Genomic DNA, 12,875 nt, shown 5'->3' with positions numbered 1-12,875 from the left:
GAAGTTGGCAACAGACAGTGAAGGTTATTTCTGGATGGGGAGACCGTGGTTTGGCTCTAGGGCGACCTTGTCCAATAGATAAAAAGTGGGCCGGGTGCCGTAGCTCAGACCTGTAATCCCAGCACTTTGGGAGGCTGAGGTGGGTGGATCACTTGAGTCCAGCCTGGCCAACAAAATCCCACGTGTATTAAAAATATAAAAATTAGCCAGGCGTGGTGGCATGCACCTGTAATCCCAGCTACTTGGGAGGCTGAGGTACAAGAATAGCTTGAACCCAGGAGGTGGAGGTTACAGTGAGCCGAGATTGCACCACTGCACTGCAGCCTGGAAGACAAAGCAAGACTGTCTCAAAAAAAAAAAAAAAAAAAAAGCCACTTACGTGATTTAAAATTTTCTTATAGCCATATTAAAAAGGCAAAAAGTATAATTTGACTTTTATTTAACAAGTACTATATAGCCAAAATATCATTTTAAGATATAATCAATATAAAAATAAAATTCTTAATGAAATATTTTACCTTTTTTTACATGAATTATTCAAAAGCTGGTGTATGTTTTACACATACAGCACATTTTAACTTGCACCAGCCCCATGTTAAGACTCAGTAGCTGCACATGGCCAGCGGCTGCCACACCAAGCAGTGCAGCTGTGGGATCTCTCCTCCACGCCCTCTGGATGGCAGCAAAGGCCTGGGAGGGGGAGAGGCAGGCAGGCCTCCACCCAGGCAGATGTGCTGGGGTCTGGGAAGGCAGGGTTTCAGGTAAGAACTGGGTGGTATGTGGTCATGAGTATCCAATGCTAGTTGGGGCTGGGCTTTCTGCCACCTCCCACCCTGAAAATGTCCTTGGATATGGAGGGGGAATGGGGCTGGGGAGCCAAGGAGCAGCAGTGGTGGGGACAGCAGAGCAGGGCGTGGGGGCCGAGCAGGAGTGGAGGCCGCCTTATGCAGAAAGGTGGCCCTGACCGGTCTTCCCCAACTCTCTTCACAGAGACTTCTTCAACAACGGGACCTCCCAGTGGTGAGTTGATGCTCCTTGGGTAGGGCTGCTCCCTGCCCTCAGCACAGAGCAGAGAGGGAAGGCAGCTGGTGCCCAGGTGGGAGGGGCCTTGGTGGTAAGGTGGGTGGTGAAGGAGGAAGCCAACAGGGACAGGGAGGCTGGTTCCTCCTGGGGTAGCAAGGCGTCCTCAGGGGGCAGAGGCCCTGGTCACTTTCATGATCCCTGCCAAGGCGATCTGTAGGCTCTGTGGTTGGGATCACTGGCTTCAGATCATTCCCTAGGCCTCATTTCAAAGCATTTAGCCTCAAGCTCTTCCCCAGGAGCCTGTGTGAGAACCTCAGACATAGGAGAATGGAAGCTGGTACCTACTTTCCCACTGGAGTCGAGGAACAAAGGCGAGGGCTGCAGTGCTTGTGGGACCCGTCCCTGTATTGAGGGCTGCTGCCTGGGCAAGGGGCGTGGGGGTCACTGGAGCCTCTTTGCAGCCTTCCAGTTCTTGAGCTCTTGGCTGGCACAAGATGTAGGATTTGGAATGGCTACTTTTGTTAAGAGTATCTATTAGTAACAAAAACAGAATTAGACAATAATGCTACTAGTTTTGGAACACCTACTGTTAGATGCTGTGCTAAGCGTTTTGTTTATAATATCTCTTTAATCCTTACAACCATCTTGAAATGTGGGTATTGTTATCCTATTGTACAGATAAGCAAACTAAAGTTCAGAGAGATTAAGACACTTGCCCAAGGTTGTCCAGAGACAGGGTCAGCATGGCCTGCCTGGTCCGCTTTTACTGCACCCACTGCCCCTGTCTTGTCCAGAGAAGGATCTGGATGTACATGCTGCGTTTTAGAAGGGCTGAGTTCATCCCCTGATCTGACCAGAGGGGAGCTCCCAAGTGATGGGGGGTTGTAAGGTGTCAGGAGAGGAGTAATGGCTGCCTGAGCTGCAGGTGCAAGCACGGTCTGAGATGGGGCTGCCAGCCAGGAAGGCTTTCTGGAGGAGGCACGTGTGCAGCAAAGTTTGAGCAGGGGGATAAGGAAGAGGGGAAGGTATAGTGGGAGGAAGAAAAAAGGGCCAGCAGTGGGTGGGGGTGGGGTCCTCAGCCCGCTGTGAGGAGCCAGGGTGGTCTCAGGCCTGTCCACCTCCCACCCACAGCCCTGAGCACGCAACCAAGGTGGCATTGAAGGTGGTGACGCCCATCATCATCTCAGTCTTTGTGCTGGCCCTGTACCTGCATGCCCAGCAGGTGGAGTCCACTGCCCGCCTCGACTTCCTCTGGAAACTGCAGGTGGGTGGCCCTGGGGCTGGACTTGGGGAGGGAGGCATTTGGGAGCAGGTGGCGGAGACAACAGCCTCGTCTGCTGGGCCAGGCCAAGCCGGGCCTTCGTCTTACACTGACAAGCTGTCCTGCTCAGGCCCCTCGAAGCCACTTGGTGCCCTGTGTCCCCATGGGTCTGCTCCCTGCTCTCTGGAGCCAAGAGGCAAAACCCTGGGACTTACTCCATGCAGACAAACCCATGCTGACAGTGCTGGGACTCTGATGGGTCCAGGAGGCATGCTTTGAAGTCAGCAAATACTGGCTGGGCACTTACTGTGTGTGTTGCCCGGCAGGGACAGAGGGGAGGTGTGGGCAGGTCCTTTGTGGTGGGGGCAGCAAGGCGTCTGGGATGGTGGAGGAAGGAAGAGTGGCAAGAGGTGAGTGGAGGAGTAGGGGAGGAACCTGGCCAGGGTAGGGAACTGGCACCAAAGGTTTCTGAGCAGGGCTTAACCTAGCCAGAGCTGGGTTGAAGACTTCTCCAGAGGGGATGGACTGAAGGAGCAAAGACTGTTGATCATGATGCATGCATTCCAGCCAGCACTTGGCTCTCCAGGCTGCGTGCCCTGTGCCCTGTGCCTTGTGTCTCCCTGGAGGAAGGGGTGCCTGTGGGCCAGGTTACCTGCTGGAGCATCTTGGAAGGGCCAGGAGGGAGTGCCTAAGAGCACCCAGCAGGAGAAAGCCCCATCTTCCTGTGGGCTGCCTCACACCTTTTATTCCAGCCCAGCCCTGTGCAGAACTTAGCCTGGCCTGGTCTCTGCCTCTCCTGGCCTGGCCCCTATCTCTAGACCACTTCAGCTCACCCACAGCTCGCTTTGACCTCCTCCATCCCAGACTTCTTAGAGGCATCAGGATGGAAGTCTTTGGGCTGGAGCAGGAGGCCCTGCTTTTCATTGGATGCTGAGTGAGGATGGGGGCAAATGGTTGTCCCTTCTGCTGAGTATTTTGCATGGGTTCTGGCTGGAATTGAGCATGGAGGTCTGCAGTTGAGGGGTCCCCTGAGTTTGGGGAAACCAGGGAGAATCCCAGAAGGGTTCTGTGCAGAATGCCCCTTGTGAAGCTCTGGGCTGGGGCACCCTGGGGAAGATCCTGTGTGAGCCTGCCCCTTGTCAGGCCTCTGCCTTCTCCCTCAATCCCCTCTTCTTTGGGAACATTTTCAGGAGGCTCTCGTTTTTCTGCATTTGCTCTATCACCTGCCGCCGTATGTATTTTCTGACATGATGCCCCATCACCCCTAAATACTCCCATGTCTACCTTGCAAAAACAAGGTCACTCCCTGCGTCATCCCTGTGCACCCTCCCCATCGGGCGATCAGCAGGGATGCGGCACGCCCCTCTCAGTGTTGCCGACTGTCCCGATGCTGGTCCGGGATCCTGTGCACGGGTCCTCTGCATCGAGCTGTTCTAGTCTGCAGTAGATCCTCAGTCTCTCCTCGTCTCACGGTCCTTGCCAATCTTAAAGAACTTGTTACTCTGGGACCTTCAGACCCGTGTCCAGACTCAGGCTGAGCCTTCCTGGAGGAAGCACACAGAAATGGAGCCGGGCACCCCTTGGTGCCTCACACTGAGAGACTCCACTGTGTTGACCCATTCCACCACCAGTGATGTCAGCCCTGATGGCCTGCTCAACCAGCATCTGCCAGATTTCTCCACTGTCAAGTCCCCTTTTCCCCCTTTGTATTTGACTAGCACTTTGTGGAAAGAGAGTCTGATATTCCACTAATTTTCTGATCCTCAGCAAGTCTCTGTCCAGCAGCCTTTGCATCCATTGGTGGCTCCTGCTTGTCTCAGTGCCTGCTGTGTAAATGCCCGATAGCAATGCCCAGTGTCTGCCATTCCTTCTGGACTTGCTGGTTGGCATTCTACTGCACAGAAGAGCTGTCCCTCCTCCTCCTCCATTGGTTTGCTTATTTATTCACTTCTCTACCTCAGCCTGGACTCACAGATTCCCACGTAATCCAGTGGGTTATCGTCTGCAACCCTCACTATTTATTTATTTATTTATTTATTTTTGAGACGGAGTCTCGCTCTGTCGCCCAGGCTGGAGTGCAGTGGCGCGATCTTGGCTCACTGCAAGCTCCGCCTCCTGGGTTCGTGCCATTCTCCTGCCTCAGCCTCTCTGAGTAGCTGGGACTACAGGCGCCCGCCACCACGCCTGGCTAATTTTTTTGTATTTTTTTAGTAGAGACGGGGTTTCACCGTGGTCTCGATCTCCTGACCTCGTGATCCGCCTGCCTCGGCCTCCCAAAGTGCTGGGAACCCTCACTATTTATTTTAATGCTCAAATTGTCCTAGGTTTGGCCCATGTGCATTTCAAGTTGGTGTCTGTGTTATTTGACAGGTCTCCATCACTCTTTGAGCTTTTCCTGACTTTCCAACACACGCAATCTCAGGCTAATCTTGTGCTTTCCCTGCTCCAGCCCAGGAATCTGTGATTTCTTCAAAGAGCCCTCCCTCATTCTTAGTAGTAGAGAGTGGTGTTTAGAAACCAAGGTCTGAGCGCTTGGTGTGCTCGCTGCTTGTAGGTGTGGAAACATATGTGGAAACATGTGTACACATGTATCCATACTACTTCAGTATCCATCTGTATAGATCGTTTTTAATAATCCTGAGTTCATACCACTACCTCCCATTTTAATCCAATACCTCAGGCTTCTTCCCAGCCTTCCCTGTTCCATGCTTGCAGTGTCATCTCTGGCAATGAGAAACTTACCTCCCATTATCTTTCATATATGTGTTTATTTGCTCAGTGGTGACCCCCGCCACCCCCTCCTCACCTGTGTGTACACACATGCACATGAGTGTGTGTGTGTGTGCATGTGCATGTGTGTAGGAATGTGTGAGTGAGCCTGTGTCTACCTGCCAGCCTGTGGCAACTTCACTCCCTCAAGTTTTCCAGCAGGTCCCTCATTTTCCCATCCTTCCCCTGGGATTTTGGGAGAGGGAGCCATCATCACATAAATACCAATAAAGAAACACCAGAAAGCAGGCTCTTGGGATGGGCGAGTGATAGTCTCTGCCCCACCCCCAGGCTGGCTTAGCAGCCCCTGTACAGTTGGCTGGTAGGCGGACTCCTCAGCATTCTTCAAGCACCTGCACAAGGAACACACTCTGACCCACCTGGCCCCTGCCTGGCCCCCTCCTGGCCTAACTGCAGGGTCTGAGTTCTCAGGAGAGCCTGCTCTTGTCCCTTCCTCCAGCATTGACCTTAGTGGGGCCACCAAGAGGCTGTAGCCCCCTGAACCTTCCTGCCCTGCCAGGGCCCAGCCCCAGAAGTACTTGGCTGCATTGTCAGGCGCCCACCTGTGCTGGGGTGGAGTTTGCAGAGGTGGCCGTAGCAGCTGGCCTGGCCCTGGGGATTGGCTCTGCCCCCAGCTGTCGCCTGCTCTAGCGGCCCTGCCCCTAGCTTCCACCTCCATTCTGTCTGACACTTTGGGCTGATGCTGTCTGCCACCTGCAGGGTGCATCAAAGGAGCTGTAGTGCTCCTGGCATCCCTGGGCCCCCAGGCATGTGTCTCAGCAGAGTTAGGAGCAGGACTGTCTTGTCTGGTGCATTTTCAGAGGCAAATAACTGACTGCAGGGCTCCTCTATGGGACAGCCTGTGAGAAGAAGCACAGGGATGCCCCCCACAGCCTTCTCCCGTGGGCACAGCTGTTCCAGAGCCAGACACAGGTAGCCTTATTCATGGGGAGGGGCATGGGTAAAGGGTCCTGCCTCCCAGGAGCTTAGGTCACCTGGGCAGGAAGGCTGGGCAAGAAGACAGCACAGACCAGCTGGCTCTCTGCACCTCTGTGGGTGGCAGTGGAAGGCGAGGCCCTTTAGCGTCCAGGAGCCCTCGGGATGATCCCAGTCCTCACAGCCACATTCCCAGGGACTCCAGGAGGCCACTAGGCCGTGGGCAGCACAGTCAGGAGCCCACTTACCTTAGGGGCAGGGCTGGCAGTTGAGCCTTGGGGTCCTGGATCTTCTGCCCTGGGAGCTCTTCCTCCCTGCTGGACCTAGGTCCTGAAGCCTTGGAAAGGAGAGCCAGCTCCTTCCCCATGGACGTCCACCACCACAGGGACAGCCAGGGCCCTGAGAGTCCGTCCTGGTCCTGTTGGAGATTCTACTTGCAGCCGAGCAGAAAAGTGTCTTCATTTAGTTAGGAAAAGCCCAAGTGGGCCAGCCAGATTTTTCTCATGAACACTCTTGTCAGATGGTTCCTTGCCACACCTCGGTGTGTGACACCTCTTCCCTTCAGCCGCTTGTAGGGCACTACTGGCCTCTTGACCTGAGGGATCTGCACTGTCCTTTAGCCTGGAGGGTGGGTGACCACAAAATCCCACTGCACAGACCCAGGACCCAAACTGGGGGAAAACCAAAGTCACTGGTGATGTCCCATCCTCATCCCAGGGGGTCCCTCATGGCACTTGCTCCTCCTGGCTGCACCTGGCTCTGGGGCAAGTCTGCCCTCCTGGGAGGCAGGGAGACTGGGCAGGGCTTTGGGCTATTTTCCCCCACAGGTCCATTAATTAAGGTAACTGGCTTTTGATTCCATTTGCTGATATTAAGAGGACAATGAACAGTGGAGGAGCACCGGGGAGCTGGAGGGCTGTGTGGGCTGTGTTTTGGATCCTTTTCCCTTCCAGCCTGGTTCTGGCCTTTGGCAGAAAGGATCCTTGCAGCCTCGCCTCCAGGCCTGTTCCTGCTTGGGGCTCCCTGCTGCAGGCTCAGCACCCCCAGAGAGGCCGGCAGAGAGAGTTCAATGCTCAGAAATGTGTTTTCTGATTGTCAAAGTCCTGCTCTTTGGAGAAAACCTGGAAGTAGAAACAGCAGAGAGAGGAGGAGAGACAGCGGTACTTGCCAACATCCTGGGCACAAGTTGGCATTTGCGTGACTGGTGCTTTTTCTCCAGGCCACGGAGAGGAGGAGGTGGAGGGGCCGACATCTGGGCTCGTGTTGGCATCTGGGTGACTTGCAGTCTTTTTCTCCCAGGCCACAGAGGAGAAGGAGGAGATGGAGGAGCTGCAGGCCTACAACCGGCGGCTGCTGCACAACATCCTGCCCAAGGACGTGGCCGCTCACTTCCTGGCCCGCGAGCGGCGCAATGATGAGCTCTATTATCAGTCCTGTGAGTGTGTGGCGGTCATGTTCGCCTCCATCGCCAACTTCTCCGAGTTCTACGTTGAGCTGGAGGCCAACAACGAGGGTGTCGAGTGCCTGCGGCTACTCAATGAGATCATCGCTGACTTTGATGAGGTACACAGCGGGGCCTGGGTCAGGCTGTGTTCCTAGGAGGGGCCTACAGGTCCCTGGTATGGGAGGGATGTGAAGAGACCTGGCGCCCCCTTCTACCATCCTGACATAAGCAGTGATGATGGGAGCTCTGCTGGAGGGAATCTGACCATGTCCCCAGGTGCTGCAATGGGCACCTTGCACACATGGCCTCTCTTATCATCATGTGACAGATGAAAAAACTGAGGCCCACAGAACTCAAGTGTCTGGCCTGAGGTCACTGCCAGTAAGTGGCAGAGCTAGGGTTTCAGCCCACACTGTTTGAACTTAGCCTTTGGCAGCTCCCTGACTGGCTCGCTGACCGCCATTCCTTTCATGCCATCTAGGGTGCACAGGGTCCCAGGGCCTGGGACAACCCAGTGTCTGTGCCCAGGGCTTTGAGAGAACCAAAGGAAGGAGGAGTCCCCAGGCCAAGGGAGGAGGCAGGACAAAGATGTGAGGCCCTGAGTAGCGGAGACCGAATTGAGGCATTCCTTCATTTCCTTCTCATCCCCCTGTTGAGCACCTGGCATGTGGAGGCGCTGGGGATGCAGAGCCCTGTAGGGCAGTCTTGACCCCAGGAGCTCCTGAGTCATGGGCGTGAGAGGGGCCACCCCAACGGGCATGCAGGGCCTGGGCATGGGGCACAGGGAGAAGCAGGATGATGGAGCTGGGCCAGGCAGTGTCGGGAACAGCCTGCAAGACTCCCGGGGCAGTGGAGTGATGGGAGTTGGCTGAATTGAGTCTGGGAAGGCTTCCAGGAGGGCCGGGGCCAGGGGGTAGGGAAAGAGTGTCCTGCTGGACAAATGGAGGTTTCCCTGGGTGGGATGGAGGTGTGAGGTTGTTGAAGGGGAGACAAGAGACCCAGAGGTGACTAGTGACCTTGTCTTCAGGGCTCTTGGCGTGAGGGTGGACAGGTAGCCCACAGGCACTGTCCAGCGGGTGAGTGAGTGTGGAGGGGCCTGGCTGTGTCAGGAGCATTGCAGGCATCACACTGATGAGGATGGAGACAGGCCCCACTGTGTGAAGAGGGGACACATGAAGGGCCATGCTGCTGCACTTCCCTGGACATCCTCTGTCCCTCCCTGTGGCCCTCGGTGTCCCAGGCTTGGGGTGACCCAGGTTTGGCCTCCTTCATCCAGATCATCAGCGAGGATCGGTTCCGGCAGCTGGAGAAGATCAAGACCATTGGCAGCACCTACATGGCCGCCTCTGGCCTCAACGACTCTACCTACGACAAGGTGGGCAAGACCCACATCAAGGCACTGGCCGACTTTGCCATGAAGCTGATGGACCAGATGAAGTACATCAATGAGCACTCCTTCAACAACTTCCAGATGAAGATTGGTGAGTGGGGCCCCAGGGAGCACTGAGCCCAGGGTGCAGTCAGGGGCTCCCCCATACCGCATCCCGCATCCGCCATTGTGGTCCCAAGGTAGAAGGCCAGGCGGCAGCAGAGGCTGATGTGGTGTGTTCCCTGCCCTTAGTAGGTGGGGGCAGGCATGGGTCACTCACAGCAGAATCCGTCCAGAGTCTGATGATGCCTCTGCTGCCTTTTGACATGAGGGCCACATGGGTAGGACACCCCTTGGTAAGTTCCCACCTCACTCAGAGGCAGGGACCGCCTGGTGGGATCCAGGCTGTGCCTGCTCGAAGGGCTTTGTGGGGGATGCTCTGTGCCGAGGGCATGGGGCCTTCTGGTGGTTGCAGCACGGCAGATGGCAGTCCCATTTGTTTCGAGTAATACTGACCTAACAGCGTTGTTTTATTTAAAAGTATTCCACATTCATTCAGTAAAAATGGAAAACAGTAAAATCAAATACTTGTTACGTTTTAAATACAAAATGTATAAACATGTTACCAGTCATTAAATTTGCAAATTTAGAACAACATTAAACATGTAATCTGCAAAATCGTTAGCAAAATAAAGTGAAATAGTTTAAAAAACTAAACATTTAAAGAATCATGTGATAGTGACCGTGAAATGATTATATTCTGACTTTTTAAAAAGAGTTACTTTTTACTCTTTTTATACAAGTTATGAAATAGGTCAGTGGGGTTATTGTTGAGTTGAGGTGGTGAGCAAAATCTTCCAGTGGCTGCTCATCCAAACTGGGGAAAGAAATGGTGAGGAGGTTGTGATAGGTCAAAGCCCTGGATCTTTCCTGGACTCCTTCTTTGTCACATGCCTTGCCTTGGTTGGATGGCTCTGGAGGGGCTGTGCCGATACCTCTGTGGTGTCCGGCAGAGGTCCTGGATCAGTTTCAAAATAGTCATGACCATATTCTTGCTCAGAAAGTCTTTGAACCAAAAACATATGTATTTTTCTTTTTTAAAAGTCAGTTTTGTTTTATTACCCCCAACCTTTTATTTTGACAAGTTTCAACTCTACGGAAGAGTTGAATGGTACAATGAAAACCCAGGTACACACTTCCCCGTGTGTTCCACCCTACTGTGTCCATAAAATAACTGTGGAATGCCAGCTCTGAACTCGTTCCACAAAGCCCGAGGTATTTCTACAGTTTGTTTGTCCTTAGAATAGATCTTACCGAGGGTGTACAGTCTGATGGAGCACAAGTTAGTTTTGAAATAGCTGACTTGGTGGAGTGTTGCTCCTCCTGAGGTCTGTGGAGGTAAAGAATGCTTTCTGAAAGAGCAGGCCTTTGTTCTGTGAACCATTTAATGCATTATCAACTCCCTGGGTAAGTTTCAAGCCATCAATGATTCAGATTTCAAATTTTTAAAAATTACAATTATCACCCACAAAAGTACCGGCATTTCAGTTCTCAAAATTAACACATTATACCGAAATATTGGATGACTAAAAACCAGTATTGTGATCATTCGTGTCCTTGGGAGACATCTTGTTGCAGCCTGAGTGTCAGGAATCGGGCTTTCCCTGGGCCAGCTGGCTTCTCTATCCCATAGGCACAGTGCTTTGTGGGCTTGGCCAGGTTTGCATCCTGCACTGGCTGCTGGAGGCCCCGAGCACAGCCAGCTGGGAGTCTGCTTTAAGTGATGTGCAGCCTCCATTTTTGCATTAACGTCATGCACTCTTGGTCTTGTGTAACACTGCCATTCTTGTTTTCCTTTCACCCCATCTTGTCCACCTGCTTTGGTTTGCGTTTTTCTCCCAGTGTGTGTTTTTGAAAAGCCTCAACTCCTTGATTGGACCTGAGTGTAGAGTCTGCCAAGAGGTAGATAAGGAGCCGGGCAGGCAGCTGGGAGCCTGTGTGGCAGCTCCCCTCCTACAGACTCAGGCCTGTCTTCCCTGAGTGGCGTGGCTTTGGGAAATAGAAGCCATCAGGGCTCCACTCGGTCAGCAAGGTGGACAGTCCAGCCTGGTGATGGCACATGGGGTATAAAGCTGCCTGCGGCTTGGAAGGACTGATGAGGAGGGTCGTGGAAGGAAGTTCTGAGGACTGATGGCATTGCTGACCAAGTGAGGGTCACCAGGGGCCTACTTTGGAGCTTCTGTGTTTTCAGTCCTGCCCTTCACACACAAGAAACAGGCAACAGTGAGGCTTAATGAGACCGGCAGGTTACACAGGAGGGAATGCCCATGCCTGGAGACAGGACAGGAAATGTCTAGAGAACATCAGTTGAGCCAGATACTTGGGGGCAGGATTTAGCCTGGGGAGGAGGAGGGAGAACACCTCAGGAGGGAGAAGCAGCTCAGCGAAGGCTCAGATGCAGTGATGCTCAGCGTTGCCTTGGGTGGGATTGGGAAGGTGGGCAGAGGAGAGCCGAAGTGGTGGCTGGAGCTTGGTCGCTGCAGTGTGCCTGCCCCAGCTCAGAGGCGGGGGAGCACGAGGACTTGGAGAGAAGAGACTGGCACAGGGCGATGAGGTGGCGAGGATCTAAGAGTGAGAATGGCGAGGAAAGAAACAGAAGAATGAGGAAGACGGACACAGCTAGTCTGATAGGTTGAGCCTAAATGGCTCCAAGAGGAGGAGGATTAGGGAAAGGCAACTGCATTGCACAGGAGGTCACTAGAGGCCTTGAAGAGGGCACTCCTGGTGAGGGGTGTCGAGGACACAGGTGCAGGCTCCTTGTGTCTTGCATTCACAGGCATTTGATAGGAGCAGGGTAGCGGGAGGCTGTAGGGTTAAGTACAGCCTTGGGCCTGGAGGCCCATGGGTGTCTCAGGTTGGGAGTCAGAAGGACCTGCGGCATGTGGGGAGACAGATGGTGGCGAGGTCAAGCCAGAGATGTGATGACTGTGGCTGATTCCTGTCCCCTGCAGGGCTCAACATCGGCCCCGTGGTGGCCGGGGTGATAGGGGCACGAAAGCCTCAGTATGACATCTGGGGCAATACCGTGAACGTGGCCAGCCGCATGGACAGCACCGGTGTACCCGACCGCATCCAGGTGAGTGCAGGAGCATCCACCACCCCTCACCCCATGGGAAGGCCTGTGTCTGACACCGAGAAGTCTTCAGGGCAGGCCACCTACAGTTCCCAGTCAGAATGTCTGCAGCCAGATTCAAGGGTGATGGGGCTGTTGACGCTGATGTCTTGGAAGCTTGGAGAACACAATTGTGTTTCAGGCCCTCAGCACCTTGGACAGATCTTCAGGCTTCTGCAGAGCCCTCTACTGGGCATGGAAGGGATTGGGGGCTGCTGGGAGTGGATCTGATTGTAGAGGCCGAGCTGAGAGTGCACATGCAGGCTCCAGTGCCTCCTAGCCCAGGCACACCACAGAGAGGATGCAAAGATGTCTGCAGGGAGCAGGTCTTACCCACTGAGCCTGCAGCACTCCTGGCCTTGCTCAGGAGAGCCAGTGGGGGCTGCTGGCCCTGGGATGGTACCTCCCCCAGCCCCAGCAGCCAAGGGCCCTGGCCACAGACTCAGAGGCCTTTTCCCCTTGCTCCCTCCTTTGCGAGCTGGGCTTGTGGTTTCCAGGCCTGCTGTTCTTCAGCTGCTGCTTTTTCTCGAGCTTTCCTTGATTCTCTGCTGTAGTCTGATGGCAGAGGCATCGCCCTGGGCAGTAGTCCTCCTGCACGGCCCCCACCCCCAGTTCTGTGTGAGGCTGTGGGAAGTCAGCTCGCCTGGCCTGTTTTTCCAGGTGCTAACTGTGCTGCTTTTAAGGCCTTTTGCCAACACTGATGATACTGCTTAAATGTCCTGACTTCTCTCCCCCACAGGGCCTCTGAATAAAGGGCCTGACCCCAAGCACAGTCCTGGTCCACTCAGCCTGACCTGGCTGGGGTGTGGATGCTGGCCGAGGGGCCTGGCCTTAATGGCCTTTTCTCACCTCCATCCCTGTGCAGAGGAGAGAAGGGCAGCAGGATGGGCCTAGAGATAGA

The 12,875-nt window shown here is 54.2% G+C and overlaps 1 protein-coding gene across 3 annotated transcripts in view; it reads left to right on the top strand.

Moving 5' to 3' along the window:
• The window catches only part of ADCY5 (adenylate cyclase 5), a 170,122-nt gene that overhangs the window by 153,790 nt on the left and 3,457 nt on the right, over nucleotides 1–12,875 (top strand). For 2 of the 3 annotated variants that reach the window (XM_055260679.2, XM_055260681.2), the window contains exons 16-20: nucleotides 991–1,020; nucleotides 2,155–2,287; nucleotides 7,289–7,552; nucleotides 8,710–8,914; nucleotides 11,814–11,938. In XM_055260679.2, coding sequence (XP_055116654.1) covers nucleotides 991–1,020; nucleotides 2,155–2,287; nucleotides 7,289–7,552; nucleotides 8,710–8,914; nucleotides 11,814–11,938 — 757 coding nt within the window. Of the gene's footprint in view, nucleotides 1–990; nucleotides 1,021–1,319; nucleotides 1,395–2,154; nucleotides 2,288–7,288; nucleotides 7,553–8,709; nucleotides 8,915–11,813; nucleotides 11,939–12,875 lie in introns of all 3 variants that reach the window. The other variant, XM_055260678.2, reaches the window with a different exon arrangement.

The sequence above is a fragment of the Symphalangus syndactylus genome, chromosome 21, assembly GCF_028878055.3.
Source record: "Symphalangus syndactylus isolate Jambi chromosome 21, NHGRI_mSymSyn1-v2.1_pri, whole genome shotgun sequence".
NCBI classification, from domain to species: domain Eukaryota; kingdom Metazoa; phylum Chordata; class Mammalia; order Primates; family Hylobatidae; genus Symphalangus; species Symphalangus syndactylus.
Note: the sequence above shows the minus strand (reverse complement) of the source record. Positions and strands in the feature narration are given on the sequence as shown.